Source organism: Equus asinus, chromosome 10 (assembly GCF_041296235.1).
Source record: "Equus asinus isolate D_3611 breed Donkey chromosome 10, EquAss-T2T_v2, whole genome shotgun sequence".
Classification (NCBI taxonomy): domain Eukaryota; kingdom Metazoa; phylum Chordata; class Mammalia; order Perissodactyla; family Equidae; genus Equus; species Equus asinus.
Genome location: NC_091799.1, coordinates 70182245 through 70201466, shown reverse-complemented (window position 1 = coordinate 70201466; position 19222 = coordinate 70182245). Strand labels below are relative to the sequence as shown.

The following is a 19222-nucleotide window of genomic DNA, read 5'->3' as shown; positions in this document are numbered from 1 at the left end:
TGATCTTCACAACTCAGGGGGCACTACTGGCATCATGAGGATAGGGGCCAGAGATGCTGCTAAACACCCTACAATGCACAGGATAGCCCCTCATAACAAAGAATTTTCTGACCCAAAATGTCAATAGTGCTACCGTTGAGAAATCCTGATGTAGAAGTACTATTTTGCGTATCTCATATAAGAAAATAATCTGTTGAAAGTGTTCAAAAGATAAATAAATAAACTTGCGAGGAAAGGGTAGGAGTATGGACTATTTAGTTTGGAGTAGAGAGTGAACAGTGTTTAAAACTGTCTTCACATATATGAAAGGCTATTATGAAGATGGTAACCAGCTGCTCTTCATCACTCTTGAAGAATGAACAGGAAATGTACATAAATGGACCTGTGCTACCCATCCATTCTTTTTCTGCATCTTCCACGCCTGCCAGGCAAATCTCTCTGTGATCTTGCAACCATATTTGTCCTGTCCTGTGTCTTATTCCTTGCAAGGACCCTCCCAAATCCTTGGGACACGTTTTCTGCTCACTGCCAAGTCTTATCTCTCCCCCTCCTTAAAAATCTAAGTTTCCATCTGCATAAAGTCTTCCTTAACTAAGATTAAATAGTTGCCAGTTCACCTCGAACTGCAACTGACACACTTCCTCTTTCAACGTTATCTTTTATTCTGCAAATATATTTTTGCCCATCTCTGTGCAAGGAGCTTGCTAGAGAAGGAATAAGAAAGATGAGTAAGAGAGTCCCCGCTTTTAAGAATTTTCCAATCTAGGGAAGAAAAATCTCACACAGATAACTATAATGTAGGTAGATAGGATTTAATAATTATTTCTAAGAGCAATTTTAAAAAAAAAATACAAGAAGAGGGTTTAGTAGTTAAAAGATTATTTCCAGGTGGGGAGATCAAGGAAGACTGTGTAAATAGGTATACATAAGAATCTTTTTTTATAAATAGATGTACATAAATGTCTTTTTTTGAAGAACAAATTTGCTCTAAGTTATGTACAATTCTGTACATCAAAGAAGCACTTAATATTGTTACCAAAATTTGAAGATTATGAATTAGACCATATAAGGAATTAGAGTCTGGTTTTAGACTATATTTATGGAAGAGTTTACAGGGAGTAAGGAAAGAGAATTTTTCAGGGTTATGTGTGACTACCTCATGGTTTTAACAAAGGAGACTGAGTTTAGTCACTTCTGAATGTACTTATGATGCTCTGTGATTTTATAAGGGAGTGCTCTTTGGGAAGAATTCTTAGTTAATCTAGCAGGGGAATACTTTGGAACTTCGCAAGTATGCTTTAAAAACCAGTACCAAAGATGGAATTTGGCACCATCCATTTGAGAGAATTTGGCACCATCCAGAATGCTTGTCAGAGAATCTTACTTATAAAGGATTTCCATTACCTGAACTATAAGGAAATTGAAGAGAATGAACCCTCATTGAATATCTAGTATGTGCCAGGCATCGAGTAAACTCTTTAGATATATCATCTGATTTAATCTGTTATCACCAACAACAACACTATAAGGAGACTTTAGTATATTAGTCTAAGCTTCCACCTACTGCTTGATTCAGAAAGGGAAACAGAGCAAATCTCAGGCCGGCGTAGGAAGCCATCTCTGGGTGGAGACAATCAGCTCACCTTTCCTTTGGAAACAGCAAGGAGAAAGCTTCCTCTCTCTAGGCTTTAAATGGTAATACTTAGAACCTCTGTAGTCAAAACGGGAGAATGAAGCTCTTTACATTTCATTAGTGGCTATGGTTTGCTGTAGGGCTCACTACTGGAAAACTCTCTGCAACTGTATTAGTCATATGTGAGTGTGAGTTTCTTCCAGCTCTCTCCCACACATTCGAAAATCTTTAGGTCTGGGAGTGGTAAAGATACTAAAATACTATGGAATTTTTTGAATTTTAGTACTTGTGTTCTTTAAAGTCATTATCTTGATATTCAGTCAGTAATACAGTTAATATCATAGGTCTTTCTTGTTGTTCTCAATCTTTGCTCTTTTTAACCAGAGCACAGATTTCAATGGTAACCTCAAGAATACTTTCCATAATTCAAAACATGATGGAATCTTAGTTCATTCTGTGTAACTGGACTTTGCTTTCTCTCTTAAAGTCGTTCTAGGCTTCTGCGTATCATTCAATGTTGATGTGAAAAATTCCATGACTTTCAGCGGCCCAGTGGAGGACATGTTTGGATACACTGTTCAACAATATGAGAATGAAGAAGGAAAATGGTAAGCCAGTGGGTTTTGTTGCTGTTATTTAGTTTTCTTACGAGGTAATGGAAAATATTATTTGGCTACAGTTTATTTTATGAATGAGACTTCAACAGAATGAATCATTTACGGTAGAAAATGCAGTCTAATCATTTGGTAATGGAAACTGACAAAATAAAAAAAGAAAAATTCCCTGGCAGTGTTATAGGAAGTGGTTAGTGATTTCTGTTAAAGCCTGGGTTGACCTCAAAGAAGATCCTTATCCAAAATACTCATTGTTCTGTAATTATGTTATTCTGGCAAGAGTTCTTTAATTGTTCTCATTTTAGAGTAGCTGAAATTCAGCAGGAGAGACTGGGAGGCAGACAGATGTTGTCCTGAAAGGGTTAATATTGCTTTTATAGTGTAATACTGGGCTTATATTTTTGGTGTCTTACTGACCTACTGAGTTTGATCTACTACTTAGAATTAACCTTGCCGAATTTCTTTTATACACTTTTAACCCTTTACTATCAGTTAAGTTCATTTTATGTAGATTTTAAAAGCATACTTGACTGGTTGAAAATTACACAAGATAAATATTAGAGCTCTTTTGCTTTATATTTAACGTAATTTTTAGTAAGTGAGTCTTTTTTTTTAATTGGACCTTGTAGAAAAAAAAAGGACTAAGAGTTAGTCAAATTTAGCTTCAGTTTAATAACTTAAACTGAACAAGCTCATTTTTCTAGTAACTACAATAATAAACAAAAAGTGATTTATTTCTGCTTGGAAAACAGTGACCTATCACTCTATTTCACAGATGAAAAGATGTGGTTTTTCAATATTTTGCTTTATCTTTTAGATTTGATTAATTTGGTAATACTCCCCTAAATACAAGCAAAATTAAGAATTCGAGGTCTCATATTTTCTAAGAACAAGTACTGAATTGTAGGTGTAAACTGGAATTTGTGGGGGTGCTTCACTCTTCTACTGTCCTTACAAATATCTCAGATGAGAAATCTAATGATAGAGTATGAGTTTGTAAATCCCGTCTTTCCATCGCGTAGTCTCACTACCTTCCCCCTTTTTAAGGTAAAATGGCTTAAGTCATCCCTCTAGACACCAACTTTTAAGCATTATGCCTGCAATTCAGGGAGCTCTACCTCTGGGAGAATAACACTGAGTAAGCCAAACGGTCAAGCTTCTCTTTGTGCACAAGCTGTAAGAAACTGACACTCAGCACGTTTTTTTTTAAAAAACTTAACTTTTACATAAAACACATGTAAAAGTTAATTTTCACTAATTAATAATAGTTATATAAATTTTACAGAGAAATATAATAAATAAAGCCTTAAAGACTTAAATCACCTACTTAAAATGAACTATCTTTTTAAAGGATACTCAAATATTGTTAAACTATTTTATGAAAGTCTGCTTTTCATTCTCTGAGATGAGGAAAACCTGTAAGCTTCCTCTTCATCCAATCTCGTCTTGCTGATTTTAGGACGGTGTGAGATTGGAAGTTCTTAATTATCTGAGTGAATCTCGGTGCAATAGAGTAAGAAGGCTGTCCTATTTCCTCTTAGGAGCCTTACTGCACCCATTTGATCTCTTCAGTTTCTTTCTGTCCCTTATTATAAGAGCCCATCCTATTGTGAGATTTCTACCCCATTAATTCTCCAGTTCATCTCTTTCAAGGCGCCAGAAGGGAGAGAAATGGGAAACTGAGAAATCAGGCCTCAAAATGGAAAACAGATAAGAGAGAGAAGTTAACATATTAGGGGAAATGTCTATAGAGCAGAGACTTTGGTGCCCACTTGAAAGCCTATGCATTGCCCAACCTCTGACACGGAGACTTAAACATTATATGCACTCAATGACTATTTGTTGGCTAAACAACTAAATCTAGTTTAATTCTCTCTTATCATAGATGAAAAAACACACACATAAAAAATAAAGTTAAAAGTGATTCTTCCATGACTAGTACCAAAAAATCCAAAAGATAACAAGTGTTGGCAAGGTTATAGAGAAAAGAGAACATTTGTGCACTGTTGGTGGGAATGCAAATTGATGCAGCCACTACTGAGAATCGTATAGAGATTCCTCAAAAAAAAAAAATTAAAAATAGAACTACCATATGATCCAGCAATTCCACTTCTGGGTAAATAGCCAAAGGAATTGAAATCAGGATCTCAAAGAGATATCTGCACTTGCATCTTCATTGCAGCATTATTCACAATAGCCAAGATGTGAAAGAAAATGTACATTGACGGAAGAATGGATAAAGAAATGTTATATACATGCAATAGAATATTATTCAGCCTTAAAAAAGAGGGAAATCTTGTCATTTGTGACAACATGGATGAACCTGGAGGACACTATGCTAAGTAAAATAAGCCAGACACGTGACAAATAGTACACGGTACCACTTATATGAGGAATCTAAAATAGTCAAACTCATAGAAACAGAAAGTAGAATGGTGGTTGCCAAGGGCTGAGATGAGTGGAAAAGGGGAAGGTATTAGTCAAAGGGTATAAAGTTTCAGTTATGCAAATGAATAAGTCCTAGAGATCCACTGTACAGCACAGTGCCTACAGCTTACAATACTGTATTGTATTCTTAAAACTTTTCTAAGAGGTTAGATCTTACATTGTGTTCTTATCACAAAATAATAATAATAACTGAAGAAGGCAAGAGGAAACTCTTGGAAGTGATGCATACGTTTATGGCATAGATTGTGGTGATGGTTTTCCAGGTGTATACTTATGTCCAAACTCATCAAATTGTATATATTAAGCATGTACAGCTTTTTATATGTCGATCATACTTCAATAAAGAGTTTTTTTTTTTTTTAAAGTGACTCCTCTAGGGAAATGTAACTACTTAGGGCCAGAGCTGAAAATAGTACTCAAGTCACTCCCAGGCAAGTGCTTTTTTTTCTTTATTAGAACTATGTTAAAAGGTAAATGTTGATAATAGCTATCTTTGCGGAATCAGACTTTACATATTAATATGCATATGAGAGTTTGTGAGCGTTTGAATGTGTATGGATGTCTGACATTTTAATTCCATTTTGACATTCCGTATTTGTAATGATTTTATGGAAAAGGTGAAAAATCAGGTCAGCAAAAACAATGCAGCCAACTGAATTTAAAAGCAAGCAAATTACAAAAATCTAAATTTCTAAACTTTTAAAGATGGCATAGTAGCTGCATATTGTTCTAAAGAGATTCAGGCACTGGTAATGTGAATTAAATTTTAGAAACACGTTTGGATATTCTGTAAGTGTTTATAGAATCAGGTAGGATGCAGCCCTACTTTAAGAAATGGACTATGGAATAACTGACATATTTGGGAGAACATAGATTTCGTTATTTAATTTTCTCCAGAAGTGATCACCTTCATAAGTCATATTTGCTGCTCATGTTTTGGAAGCTTATCAACCTCAGATTTTTAAAAAATCATCCCAACCCATCTTGGCTGAAATACGCCGAAAGAAAGAGCGCTTACTGGTCCATTACAAGTGCAGTCTGTGTATTTGAAAAGCATGACTTTAAGTCTTTGGAAAGAATTAAAAGTTAACAGAAAAGGCAGCCTTATGCCCTCTTTACCTTTCAGAAGTTTACAGCAAAGTGTAATTTACATTATATCTTTGGCTCAGAAACCACATGTTTCTTTAGCAGCAGAACACATTATACCTCTGATTAAGATCAGCCGTTGTTCGTTATGGTTAGCATGAGCTGGAGCGTCCTGGTAATTGCATTGTGGTTCAGAAAAATTCGCAAAGAACACAGTTGGTTTAATAATTTTGCTTTGAAGAGAAGAAACTTAAATGTGCTCAGCATTGCACAAGGCTTCCAGATTTAGTGGTAATCACCGTGATGGCAAGGTCTCGGCCAAATGGGAAAATACAAGATGTTGGTTCAAGGCTTTCCACTCAGTTTTTCCTTTGCTTCATTCCTTTCGGTATGTGCACCCACCCTTTTAATTGCTGTTCCAGCAACCGTTCTTGGGGGCATCAGTGACTTCAGTGGGCCTGTCTTCTCAAAGTAGATTTTCATGATGCAGATACCTCCCTAGCGAATCCTCAACCCCATACATATCAAAGTGTGTTGGCTTCATGCCGTTTCCCGAGAGGACCCTGCGTTATGCCAGGTAAGGTTTATAGTGGGCTCAGGTGATTGATGCCCTCTTTCCAATGTATGTAAACTTTAAATAAAGCCTATTCAAGCTTGGGAGAAAAAGACTTTTTAAAGGTTTTGCCACATTTTCTCTTAGAGATTTTAATATAATATTTATTTTACATTGTTTATAACATCTTTGAAAAATTGAAATTTCCTCTTTGCCAAACTTGTCATTTCTTTGGCTCACCTCATTTCCACCCCTCTACCTTTCATGACCAAAAGCCCTCCAGCTAATGGGGCTACTGTATAACTTTATTCCCTAAGATGACCAAACACTTACTCCATTTATTTTAAAAAAAAAGAAAAAAAAAGGCTGTCAAGGGAGACTTGGCACTCTGATAGTGACTTTGGCTTGGACATCAAAAAAGAGTTAGGTGAAAAGAGTGTTCATGAAATAATGTAAATATGAGACAACAATCTCCAGGAAACTATCTTTTACATAGGAAAAAAACAAATACGAAACAGAGAAGTCAGAGGCCAGTTACTTTTCAAATAAACAGAATAATGGTCATAATGACAAGATTGATTATTATGACTAGCAAACATTTCTCAGTTTACTAAATTTTGTTATAATTGGAGCTTTTTTGTGGAGAAGAGATGTTTCTCTCGCTTTGATGATCTTTGAGTTCATTGGGTGTTTCTCTAGAGATCAGTAATGAAGTCCAGAACATTCTTTAATCCTTTTAATGTACAGACAAATCATTGCAATAATGCCATATAGAAAGCAAAAATCTAATAGAAATAAATGTAATGAGTTAAAGCAATCTTGCATTAAAATTTAAAATAACAATATCCACAGTTCAGGAAACAATGTGCCTTGGGTCTTTACACTGACCCTGTGGGTTTGGGCGGACATCGTTGTTATTATCCTCATTTGCTAGACAGGAAACAGAGACTCAGAAAGAATTGCCAAAGGTTTAATATAGCAAGTATGTGACAGAGCCAGGACGTGGAACACCAGCCTCCCGACTTTCAGCCAGTTCTCTCCTTTAACAGCAAGGCTTCTCTGGAACCTTGACCTGTGGAAATGCCTCCTGTATCACCCAAAGGCGGATTTGGCATTCTACTTAAGCAAAATATCCAGCCTCTAAAATGGAAAAAAGACTTCACAATTAGGACCTCTTATCAGGTCACATGAGTCTAGAATTCCCAGGTCTGCCTTATTCAGATTCTTAGAGGGTTTGACACAGTCATTCATTCATTTATTCAATAAATGTCCATTGAATGCCTATTTCGTACCTGACACTGTTATAGGCACTAAGGATATATGGCAAAAGACAAAAATTTCTGCTATTGGGAATGGGAGAGACAAAAAATAAATAATCAACTTGATAAACAGGTAGGTTATATCATATGTCAGAATGGATAAGTACTTGAGAAAAACATGGGGATTGAGAATGCTGGAGATTCCTGAAATTCCATAAACTCTATGCTGATACTTTCCTAGAATCTTGTTATCTTTATGTAGCTTGCGAAAAGTGAGGCTTACTTGGGATTAAGTGGCAAGATATATGTATTTTCCAGAGCTGCATGCTGATGTCAGAACAAATAGCTCCCAGGAAAATACTCAAAATTATTTTATGTCTGATGTCCTGCTAACTCTAAGCCATTCTTTACCATGGTCCCAGCTCTCAAACTGCCTGTCTCAATCCTGGCCTACTACACTCTACCACTTTCTGAGCTCCCACACTTCAGTCTTTACTTCTCCAGAATACACAATAGGCCATGGTTCCAGTTGCAGTATCAGCAACTCAAGGCGCTTTCTATTGCCCTGGAGGTCAAATATAAGCTCGAGACCCTTTCCTTCAAAGTCCACTGCTTAAAATCTCAGCTTCCCTGCTCCAGTTTATACAGAAGCTTTACACTGTGTTCCTGCCACCCATACTTCTGTCACCTTCCATTTTCCGCCCTCGCTCTCCTGCTTGCACACTTTTGTCTAGGCTAGCCACAATCTTTCTTCCCTCTTGCCCTGTCATTCACAATAACTTTACTGTTAACATGCTCTTCAGGACTCACTTTGATTGATTATCCTAGATTTTCCCCAGTTAATGGTACATGTTTTCCAGCTAATCAGTACTCCTCTACACACTGAGAATTTGAAGGGAGCCACTAGATCAAAACGTTATCTTCCCTTTCCATTTAAGTTAGCTGTTTCTGCATACCAAGTCACCCCAAAATTTAGTGGCATGAAACAACACTAAGTGGTTATTTCTCAAGATTTTGAGGCTTGAGTAGGTGTTCCCCTGCTGCCTAGGGAACTGCAGGAATGCTCATTCGTGCAGTGCAACCCTCTGGTACCTCAGTTGGGACTAGAGGGTCCAACATGGTTTAACTCACATGTCTGGCATCTCGTGTTCTCAGCTCGAGCGTCCTTTCTCTTCCATGTGGCCTCTCATCCTCCATTAGGCTAGACCAGGCTTCTTCACTGCCTGGTGGTCTCAGGTTTCCAAAAAATGTAAAGTGCTTCAATGGAGGACAATGGCAGACAATGTCACATCACGAAGGTACACAAAATTCCAAACCATCTGCGACAGTTACAAACCTCTGGATACAGAGCCATCGAGAGCCCTGCCTAGGGAATTGGTGGCTTTTCCTCATTTCTAAGACAAACTCGTCGTTCTGGATCCACCCCTTCTACCTGCACAGGGACTCTACTCCTCTCCTGTGACATCAGCCTTTCTCTTGTTATTGTTTTTTTCTCACCATCCTTTAACCATATCCAGGTTTACTCCATAATAAATTTAAACTCACTGCAAACCTTTAATGGTTAGCCTGAAAAAAGAAGCCCACATTTATCGATATGGCCCATCTCCCTTAATTTTTGCTAAGTTAGTTGAAATGAAGTCTGCTCTACACTCACGGCTCCCATTCTTGATATTCTTTCCTTCTTTGGCTCTGTGACACCACCTTTTCCTGATTCTCACTCTCTGATCACTCCTATTGGTATCCTTTTTTCACTCATTAAAATCTTGTGTTATTTTCCCCTAGATGTCAACCTTCAGCTCTCTTCTTACTCTTCTGAAGTGGTAGCCTTTACTTTAAGGGCTTTAGCCATGCTCATAGCATGCTCATATATGTTCCATGTGGTTTCTGGACTCTTTTCCTTTCCTCTATCATTTTCCCCACCTCCACATTTGCACGTACTTGGAATTGCCTCCCAATTGTCTACCTGTACCAAAGTCTTAGTCTAGGTTCTGCTTTGGGGGTGACCCAAACTAAGACAGCTTGTATCCTAAATATTTCTAGACTTGGTTATCCCTTCCTCTCCACTCTCTTAACTCAGATCCTTCTTTCTCATCTGTATTACCTTAGGAAGCCTTGCCTTCACTCTCTGAATCTAATTTGTCCCTTTTCCCGGTTTATTCATGACACTGTGAGCAAATAAGCTTTATAAATCAGAATTGGTCATGTCACATCCCTCTTTAAAAGCTTCAGTGGTTCCCAACTTTCCCCTCCATATAATAAATCCAAAGTTCTTGAAGTGGACCATGAGAACATTCATGATCTGGAGCCTGTTTTCATTGCCAGGCTCAACTTCTACTCCAGCTGCACTGAGCTATTTGAACTTATCAAAGGAGCGGTGTTCTTTCTTGCTTCCAAGACTTTGCTGAAGTTGCACCAAGTTCGGACTAGTCAGTATTATAATGGTACATTTTAGTTTTGCTTCCCCCCTGAATTTTAAGCAACCTAAAAAATTGTGTTTTATCCGTCTCCTATCCCAAGAGCCTGGCATAAATGCTGGGCATGTAGAATGTTCTTTTTTTTTCTTATATTTTTTTTTTTTAGAATGTTCTTAATAAATATTAATCGGCCTATCTAGCCTCAACTTAAATATTTTCCATAACAGTAGGTGCATTACTTTTCTCTAAACTGTTTTAACTATAAAACCAGTTTGATCAATCACATTACAAAAAGATTGAAAATATTGGGGAAAAAAATCTAACCATAAACTCCTTAATATAATTTGATTTTGGGTGTACTCCCTTTTAATCTATGCCTATCATAGATATAGAAGTTCCATCATCTGAAAAAAAAAAGAAATAATAAAAAGAACTAACACTTAACACATTATATGAGCTAAAACTGTTTTCAGCATTTCCTATACATTGACTCATTTAATTTTTATGATGATCCTGTGAGGTAGCTACTCTTATTTCCGTTTTACAGATGAAGAAACTAAGGCACGGAGGGTAATTGACACGTCCTAAACCATACAGCTAAGTAAATGGTAAAGCCGTGATTTGAATTCATGAAGTCTGGCACCAAAGTTCTTGCTATATTTTATGGAGAAGATTAAATTACCTAATACATGGCAAGCACTTAGAACAGTGTCTAGCACATGGCATAAATTAAAAAATGCTAGCTATTTTTATCATTGTTATTATAATGAGTACATTGAATATAATGTGGTATCTTTCACTTTAAATTGTCATAGGTTATCACTAAATTAGGTAGGTTTTTACTTTAAATTAAGTCATAAATAACTTTTAGTTCTACCATGCAATCTTATTAACTGTTGGTTTTTATGACTGCACAATAGTCTATATAATGAGCCTGCAATAGTTAATTCATTCTTGCTGTTGACCATATTTCTTTTAAATTTTCATTATTATATGTAACACTATGAGCATTATCTTTATATATTAAGCTTTTTCCCCTTAACTTAGGTCATATTTTTTAAGTTAGATTTCCAGAAGTAGGAATTGTGCATTAAAGGGTTTGAACATTTTTATGGTTATTTATGCATATCAGAAATGGCTTTGCAAAGGCATTCTATCATAACTATGCTTTAGGGAGTCCAACAATTCAATATTTGCAATTGTTATGAAACTTATTTCCATTACTAATAGCTTTGCCCAAAGGACTTACACAAAATAAATTCCATCCATTTTCAATATGACAGACTTTCAAATATTTAAATTTTTTAAAACGTGTGCCTGATCACCCTGCACTCATATACAGCATCTCTGCTCTCCTTCAGACATTTTTTCTCCATGCTAATCATACCCAATTTTCCCTCAGGCATCTCTAGCCTGACAAAATTACCAGCCTCTTAACTGTCTGAGTCACAGTCTCCTAAATACATTCCATTGTGCCTATGCCCCTCTTAATTTGGAGATTCCAGACACGGCCTGACAGTGCAGAGCACAGAAGGGCTATCACTTTTCTTGACCAGGGCATCTATTTCCAGCAATGCAACCTAAGGTCACATTAGCATTTTTGGCACTAAAACACTATTGGCTCATGGTTTACTTGCTGTCAACTAGATCCCCCATGACTTTTTCACTCGAACTCCTATTAAGACAGGTTTCCCACATCCTATACTGACGGAGATAATAGTAGGCAGTTAAGTGAAGTTACTTACATAAGTTCTTATTAAATTTTAAGTAGTTTAAGTTTCTCATTCCAGAATGTTGAGACACTTCTGAATGCCCAAATAGGTACATTGATTTACTTGATGAGTACCTTAATGCTTTCCATATCTTTACTCAAGTCATTAATAAAGACACAGGCTAAGACAATCCCACATACAGTCTTACGGTAGGTAATTAGAATCCTTTGCTTGCTAGTAATCAGCGTCTTTGGATACAGCTGTTCAGCCAGCAATGAATCAGCAGCTACCGATGCACCCAAGTCCCTTAACACCACATTCATCCATCCTATTCCTGAAGATATTGTAGGAGACCTTGTTAAATGGCTTCTGAGGACTAAAATAAATCATGATTATATTTTTTCTGTTAATTATTATGAGAGTGATGTATAATTCTGTCTAAAAAGACAATGTGATTTTAACCTGGGTCTCCTAACTATCCTTATTTTCTAAATTCTTAAAAACTAGCATATACTAATATTAAATCTTATGATGATCAAATGTTTATATTTCCTGACTTGTCTATGAAGTTATCAATTCCTCACACGAAAAAAGTAATTTATACTTCCCTGTGTGTTTTGTAAACTAACACAGCAACAGGCTTAGCAAATAATTATTATTTCATCCCTCAAATAAAAAATATGATAAAGTAATATATAATACAAAACTGAAATATTCTAAGACCTCTCCCCTATATATTTTATGTTTTTTTAATTCAAATTAATCTGCAATTTGGAGAAGACTGCCTATTTTAGATAACATAAAATTACTAACAGAGGATGACTATCTGATTATGTCTATGGGAACTGCTGTCAATTGTCTTAGAACTAGTCGTAAAATAACTAAAATAAAGTGTTTCTGATTGTTCAAAAATGTTAATTGAGTTATTTAACTTCCAGGGTGCTTATTGGTTCTCCTTTAGTTGGCCAACCCCAAAACAGAACTGGAGATGTCTATAAGTGTCCAGTTGGGAGAAGCGAATCATTACCTTGCATAAAGTTGGATCTACCAGGTATGTAAAGTCAAAATGTTAAAGTCTGATCCTAAATTATGCCCAGCAATCTCACTGAAAATAAATTTGAACCGACTCAAGAAAATATTAAAAGTAATCTATAAATATTCTTCAATTCTTATCATTCAAATTCGTGTAAAATGACGTTTTGATTCCCTCTGCCCTTTCTTTGCTTTAGAAATTCATCATAGACTATCCACAGATTTAGAAGATCTTACTAGTTTTGTAACTTTTAACTGCCTCCATTGTTCAGAATCCTTTGTAAACCAGTGGGTAACATAAAAGAACTTTTCCAAATAAACCTGCCCATCACATTTCCTCCTCAAAATTTAACTTAGTGTTTCTTTTTTTAAAAGAAAGTAGCACAAGAGGAATTTGCAACAGAGAAACATAATTTTTAAAAGAAAATAGCACAAATTAAATTTATATTGAAATAGATGTATTTGATAGAAATATCACCATAGTTAGAACGTGACTAGAAAATTCCTACTAGGAATTATTCAGGAATTAGAACCCTGTCAGTCTTCTACACAATATTAAATACCATGGACATGACTCATATCCTACAGGTTTATTTCAAATACTGTATTTTTCAGTTCTGTTTTTTTCCATTTCTTTTGGTTTGTTTTTTACGAACAGTTTTTCCTTTACATTCAGCAGCATAGATATACCAGCTGCTTTAATATCCTTGCCTGATAATTCCAACATTTGGAGTAGCTCAACATCACTTTCCATTTACTACCTTTCTCTTGAGGTTGTGTCACATTTTCCTGTTTCTTCGTGGTTTAGTAATTTTGCGCTGTGTCCTGGATTATACTTTTGGGTTGTAACTGTGGAGATTCTACATGTGTTATGTGCCTTTGAATAGTCTTCACTTTTTGTTTTAGCAGGCAGTTTGCTTGGCTGAACTCAGTTTCCAAACTGCGTGGGAAACGGTTAAAGTATCTATTCAGTTCTTCTAATTTTAGCTGGGCTGTTGGAAGTTTACCCTGCACGTAAACAGCTCGAGTCGTGCAGATACTTGGACAGACTAAATGCATACATTGGAACTCTCCCTTTGTGACTTTACTTTCCACGATACTCCCCCTCACTGTGCAGTTGCTGTCATCACCCCAATTTCTGACCTCTGTTTCTTCAACACAGTAAGACTACGAGTTCTATTTGAGGTTTAGCCAGTGACCAGGGCCTTCCCTTAGGGGAAAACAAACAGACGCAAAAACAGGAAACTCACCCAGTGCTATTCTCTTCTTACAAGTATAGACTTCCCTCTAATAAAGACTTCTCTCCAGTTTCTGCCTGCTTTTGGTTGCTTTCCTGTGTCTTTAGATGTTTCATAATTTTTTTTTTCTTTTCCTGGAGTTTATAATTGTTATTTGCAGAGGAGTTGTTCTGGTAGGAGCTACTTCTCCATTATCTGAAGCTGGAATAGGGTTTTAACATTAGCATGGAGATGTTAGCTACATCCAGAGCAGTAGGGAGGTTTCTGGCGTAGTCCCTGACATCCCAGGAGTGCTCATCCCGTCTCAACCCTAGTATAAAAAACTCTAATCCAGGTTATTCAAGACCAGTATAGATAATAGCCCAGTTCTAGGTGCTTTTAAAGCAAACCAGACTAAACTCTGGGACATAGACCAAAGCTTAGCTTAGAAGGTTAATGTGACCATTCAGGAATCTCTGCTTCCATCCCCCACTATAAATCTATATATAGTCTTAAGGTAAGAAAAAATTCTAGGCATGAACAGTGAACCAAATCTTTCTTGAACTTCAGTTTTGCCACTTTCAAATATTTCAGCACTCTACTGAGCAGGATTTAGAAGCTTTCGCTTTTCCCATCTGAACTTTTTTTCTTTTTTAATGTGAATAAGTGGAACTTCTTGCCAATTTTGCCAGGTTGGCATGATTCGGGACCCAGCCTTCCTATTTGGGATGTCAAATTTAGCCCCTTCATTGTGTTTCTTTTATCCAAACTTCCTGACCACGCTCTAATCTTGCTCCAGTTTTCTTTGTAATCCTCATCATCTCCTCATAATGGTGAAATTAATGGGCAAAAAACTTGCATTTGAGGGTTTTTTCCGGTCTCCTGTTTTCCTTCTTCTTGCCAGAAATCATGCTTCATCATTGGCCATTTATAACTCATAGATATAACATGTAAGATAAGTGTGTAACTCTACATTATATCTACAATATGATGAGACTAAATATTTTATTTAATTAGCAAAAATGTGTGAAAAACTATATCCCACATCCTCATTGCCCCAATAGTTCTGCGTTCTTTTATAGTTCAACACAACTATTTGAGACAGCGATCCAGACAAAGTTTCTGGGACATAAGCCAGGTTTTCAGCCTTAGCTTGTTCATTATATTCCTTAATAATACTTTGAAGACTATTTAGTTGAACCAAAAGAAGAATGTGCTATGATATAAGCAAAGCAAATAGAATGTTTTAATAAGACAATTTTACTTTGTTTTTCACCCTCATAAAATTCTGTTCTATTTTTCAGTTAATACATCAATTCCCAATGTCACAGAAGTAAAGGAGAACATGACATTTGGATCAACTTTAGTCACCAACCCAAAGGGAGGGTTTCTGGTAAGAAAGCAAAGAGTAATGATAGTTAATGAACCAGGAATGCTATCATTGTAAGTCTGTATAAAATCCGTTATGTAATTTTTAATCTTACGGTTTTTAATTTTTTTAAAAGGCATGTGGGCCCTTATATGCCTACAGATGTGGCCATTTGCATTACACAACTGGAATCTGTTCTGACGTCAGCCCCACATTTCAAGTCGTGAACTCCATTGCTCCTGTACGAGGTACAGATTTTATGCAATGTTCTTGCATGTTTGAAAAGTATAAGCAATGAATGAGACATATGTATACACAGGAGCATACCAAAAAGCTTGAAGTATTTTCTCAGCTACCAGCATGACCAATTTAGGTAAATGTTTGCTTTGCCAATATATAACCAAACCTCACTGCTATTTTTGGAATTGATATTAGTGTAAATCACCTTTACAGAGTCATATTTAAACATCATAGCTAAAGCTGTCATATTGTTTTTATTTAAAGGGTGAATCTCTTTGAGGAAATTAACCTTGTTTGAAATACAACAGAATGAGAACTGTTGTATAGAATTGATATTGAGAAAATTTCCAAAGACATTTAATGTGAATTAAAATTAAATGGAGAGAAGTTTTACTTGATAAGAACCCCAAGCCCATTGTTATTGAATGCAATGAGTATTTATCACCTGTACTTTTTCTAAAACTATTTTTTCTGATTATAAAAGCAATGCGTCTACTTTGTAGAACATCAGTTAATTTTTTAAACTGAGCTTCTTTCAGCCAAGAAAACACTTCATATACGTCTAAAAGGATAGACGCCAAATTTGCACGTCTGACTCGTTTTATTGCAGAATGCAGCTCTCAGCTGGACATAGTCATCGTGCTGGATGGTTCCAACAGTATTTACCCCTGGAAAAGTGTGACAGATTTTTTGAATGATCTTCTTGAAAGAATGGATATTGGTCCTAAACAAACACAGGTAGGTGATTCTGTGTGTTTTGGTTTCTATTGTCCTAAAGATAGACATGCATAGATTTTTAATAACAAAATATTCTGAAAATCAATTAATCACTAAAGCTAAAATTCAGGATGAATTTTATATTCCATATTCTTGTTCTTATTCCTGATGAAAGGGATATTACTGGCAGGTCATGTTATTTTCTAAACAGAAAATGTTAGGAAAGCTGCCATTTTCAATGCTCTTGGAAAATATCCCCTTTAGATCTCTGTCAAATCATAACTGAATTCTTAATTATAAAATAAGCATAGCCACCTTTGGGAATTTCAGAGCGGAATTTCAGAATTTGTAGAAACCAGTCTGACATCCGAAAGAACACATCACATTATAATCTCCTTTCTCATATTATACAAATAAATTAAGAATTGATCACAGGATATTGTTTAATATCCGTTTTTTCCCTATATTTAATAATTTCTTTCCTTAAGCGAAAAGCAATTGCTCCACGCTTTAGCTGCAGTAAATCAAATGGTTTTTTTTTTACATTTTCTCCCCATGAGTATCTGTTTACAAACACATCTCCTTTATTGCCACTAAATGAAGTGAAACTTCTCATGTGACTCTTCCACTTTAGACACTGAGTTTGAATTTAATTAATCTGATGCTTTTTAAAACTTATATGGATTAAAATATAAAGGAGACACAACAGATAACAGACAAATTAAATGTCAGAGTGAGGTCAGTGCCTCAAGGGCAGGAATGAGCAGTAGAATCAGAGTCAATTGGTTGTTCCATGGTTAGGGGATGATAGGAGAGCGCAGGAGAATTTAGAAGTGCACATGCAGTCCAGTGTTCTTTCTTTTTCTCTCTGAGAGCTCTACTTTGGAGAAGTTTCTCAGGCACTGAAAAAGCAGTCTGACCACATCAGTGTCTGTCATTCCCACATTAAAACTGGGACATAAATATACATGCATATGTGTATATATATGTGTGTGTGTATCTGTGTACGTGCATGTATAAATAATATATATTATAAATTTTCCCAATAGGATGGTAATTGGAGATTGCAAATTAGACTCAAACCTCAAAGTGAAATGTCATATGGCTGTTTTCCAGGGCTGAACAGGTCTCTTTAGAGAGCTAGGTGAAGGGTAAGGCTGTGTATATCCTACTGGACAACAGAGAACTTCTTGAAATCAGTGCAAAATTATCACGAGAAAATGGACTCTTACACCTCACAAAATGTAACTTTCCCTGGACGCAAATTTCTCATCTGTAATTGATCTTCCCAAGTGAATTACTAGAGGTTTGAAGATACTGTATCTCCTCTTGCTACAGACAAAACTCTCTCCCTTCCTCATTTCCTCTCTTTCCCTATCCTTTCTCTTCTTAGTCAATAAGATTTCATAGAGCCATATTAAAGCAGGAAGGAATCTTAGAGGTCATTTAGCCCCAAATCTCAATTCATGTAGGGGAGACGAGAGGCTAAGTGACTGTTCAAGGTCCCTTGCTTGTTGACAGCAGATCAGATCATACAGCTCTCCAGCTGCAGTCTGGCATTCTTTCCTTTCTGAGAGCTCTACTTCTGGACAAGTTTTAGAGCTGGGCCCATCTGATGTCCCTGTATAGTAGGTCTCTAGTGCTTTCAATGTCATGCTGACTGTCCCCATCCTGTTGGCCCCATTCCCTACACTGACATACCCAGAATCCACAGCTCCCCTCTCCCTTGCCACTTTCCCTATGATGTGCTTTCTTCCCTTCCACCTCTTTAGGCCACTTTATTTCACCTTCTTATCCAGTCCTCTCTTTCCAAAGTTAATTCTATTCTTGGAATATTTTTTAATTTCTAATATTTTTAATCGTCTGAATATTTGATTTTACTTTTAAATTCATTTATCTATTTTACTTTAAAAAATAATTTGTTTGTACCTGTTGGTGGGAATTAGTGCAGCTGTGACAAGTTTGAAGTTGCTCCAGAACTTCAAGAAGAAAATTTACAAGGCTATTTAGAATAATCATCATGGCTTCAGTGGGGCTCTGTGCCAGGGACTCAGTTTTGTAAAGAAATAGAGAACCATCAATTGCTTATATGCACAACCCATTCTGCTGCAATTTTGGTATTGCTAACTGTAGAACGATAATTAATTTTACATTTCTGTAGTGAGAGTCCTGATAGAGGAGCTATTCCTCCTAACCACCAGAGGAATTCTAGCCTGCCAGGGTGAGCTTTGTGGACTTGTATGTCTTTCTCGGAGGGAACAATGACTATTCAGAGGAACGGGGCCCAGCCCTTGGGATCCAGACGCTACCAGTGAACGGGAGGGAGACGAACTTACTCTGAGGCAGAAGAGTCAAGTCATATTTCCTCAGTTCTAGGACCCCACTCCACAGAGAGGAAGATTTCAGAATGCAACTCTGGGCACTGAGTTGTTTGTAGTATCCGCTGACTTCACCCTAGGAACCTGCTCCCTAAAGAGAGAGGAGCTGTTTAAATTGCTGAATTTTTATGTCACATTTTCAACTTTTGCTGGTATCATTCATTGTGAAGCTTGGCTATCCTCATTCATCCTGATATTCAGATGTTTTTCCTGAGGGTTTGCTGTGTATCAGGCTCTGTGCTAGGGCCTGGTTAACTGTGGAGAATAAGACAGACATGGCCACTGGCTTCATAGATCTTCTGTATGATGTGGTGTTTCTCCAGCTGTGGCTCACAGAATTCCTGCTTCTGAGTCCCCGAGGTGCTGCGACTGTACCCCAGACGTTCAGAAGCAGAGTATCTGGGAGTAGGCCTTTACAGCCTGCGTGTTAAGTAAGCAATCCACTTAATTCTTAAACAGGTTGAAATCTGAGAAACGCTGGACTAATGCATTGTTATATTGATGTGTGTGTGTGTGTGTGTGTGTGTGTGTGTGTTTGCTGCATCCTCTA

The 19222-nt window shown here is 36.7% G+C and overlaps 1 protein-coding gene across 3 annotated transcripts in view; it reads left to right on the top strand.

Annotated features, from left to right (window-relative positions):
* ITGA1 (integrin subunit alpha 1) overlaps positions 1-19222 on the top strand; it is a 164297-nt gene that overhangs the window by 50279 nt on the left and 94796 nt on the right. For all 3 annotated transcript variants that reach the window (XM_070519662.1, XM_070519661.1, XM_044771387.2), the window contains exons 2-6: positions 2121-2241; positions 12658-12770; positions 15273-15361; positions 15474-15585; positions 16188-16315. In XM_070519662.1, coding sequence (XP_070375763.1) covers positions 2121-2241; positions 12658-12770; positions 15273-15361; positions 15474-15585; positions 16188-16315 — 563 coding nt within the window. The remainder of the gene's footprint in view (positions 1-2120; positions 2242-12657; positions 12771-15272; positions 15362-15473; positions 15586-16187; positions 16316-19222) is intronic.